Source organism: Olea europaea, chromosome 12, assembly GCF_002742605.1.
Source record: "Olea europaea var. sylvestris chromosome 12, O_europaea_v1, whole genome shotgun sequence".
In the NCBI taxonomy this organism is placed as follows: Eukaryota; Viridiplantae; Streptophyta; class Magnoliopsida; order Lamiales; family Oleaceae; genus Olea; species Olea europaea.
In genome coordinates this window covers 22,912,011-22,913,165 of record NC_036248.1, presented here as the reverse complement: position 1 = coordinate 22,913,165, position 1,155 = coordinate 22,912,011, and the positions used below count along the sequence as shown (strand labels likewise).

Genomic DNA, 1,155 nt, shown 5'->3' with positions numbered 1-1,155 from the left:
ATTTCCTCGCAAGGTCTATTAAGAAAATATTAAATTGAGCTATTTCAACTTGGTGTAATTGAATCATATAATGTCTGGGTTAAAACAAAAATTCCATGAATATTAACTAAATACTGAAATTGTTGAATAATGCCCTCTAACATCAATCGAAAAAACAACGAATGATTAAACAATTTCATGAATCAAAAGAACCCAGATACTAACAAAAAAATAGATCAAAAAATGAGTAAGGAAGCACATACCATGTGCAATCTGAAAAAATGGTTTATGGTGTATGACATATACAAGGAAGGGTAAGAAGATGAAATTCCTTTTAATTTGTGGCCTAAATTGAATTTCCAATACAAAGTAGGCCAGATACATAGAGTGCCAACAATCCTTTTCAACCTTAGAAACTTTAGCTTCTAAGATTGATATTCTCTTCTTCCATTTCTATGATTCATTCATCTTCTACTTCATCCCCACAATTTAAATACAACCTCTTCAAATCTTCTTCCTATCGCCCCCTTCCTCTTCAACTTTTACTTTTCCTTCTATTTTCCTTCCTTATTGGTAAGTGCATTTTGTTCATTTATTTGAGCTAAATTATTGAGTTCTAATGTTAGCAAAGTTTTAAATTTTACTTAACTTGGGTTAAGTTTCTCTTATTTCAGTTTTAAACAAGTTCATATGCAATTGGAAAAGAAAGAGTTATGAATTGATGATTGAATGGAAGGTTTGGGAATTAATGTGTATATGAGAAGAAGTTAAAGGAATAAAATATGCATAATTTGAAGTAGATGTCCAAAATGGAAGAAAGAATGAAAAAAAGGACTAAAGGACAAGTTCCCAGTTATATGGACTAGGCAACTACCTGATCTTGAAAAAAGAAAATAGAAGCTTAAGTTGCCTGGGCAAGTGCCCGATTTTCAACTAGGCATCCGCTCAGGCCATTCGAGGCCCCAGTTGATTTTTCGTTTGAATTATACTACAACAAGGACTCCTCTTCTTGGGTTATTTTTTGGACTTTTTGGAGATTTTTAAGAGGGATATATACAACCCGCAACTCTAGATTAGGGGAGATCAGTATACCGTTCCATTAATTTCATATTCATCATAAAAATCAATCCTTTTGGAGCAAAAACTAGAATTTTTATTGGAGAGTTGTCTTTTTAT

At 32.1% G+C, this 1,155-nt stretch overlaps 1 protein-coding gene across 1 annotated transcript in view; it reads left to right on the top strand.

The window, feature by feature from the left end:
- The first annotated feature begins 700 nt into the window (after window positions 1-700).
- Window positions 701-1,155, top strand: part of LOC111406798 (cleavage and polyadenylation specificity factor subunit 2-like) — a 2,129-nt gene continuing 1,674 nt past the window's right edge. Inside the window, exon 1 of the mRNA XM_023036170.1 lies at window positions 701-715. Within this exon, the coding sequence (XP_022891938.1) occupies window positions 701-715 (15 nt within the window). The remainder of the gene's footprint in view (window positions 716-1,155) is intronic.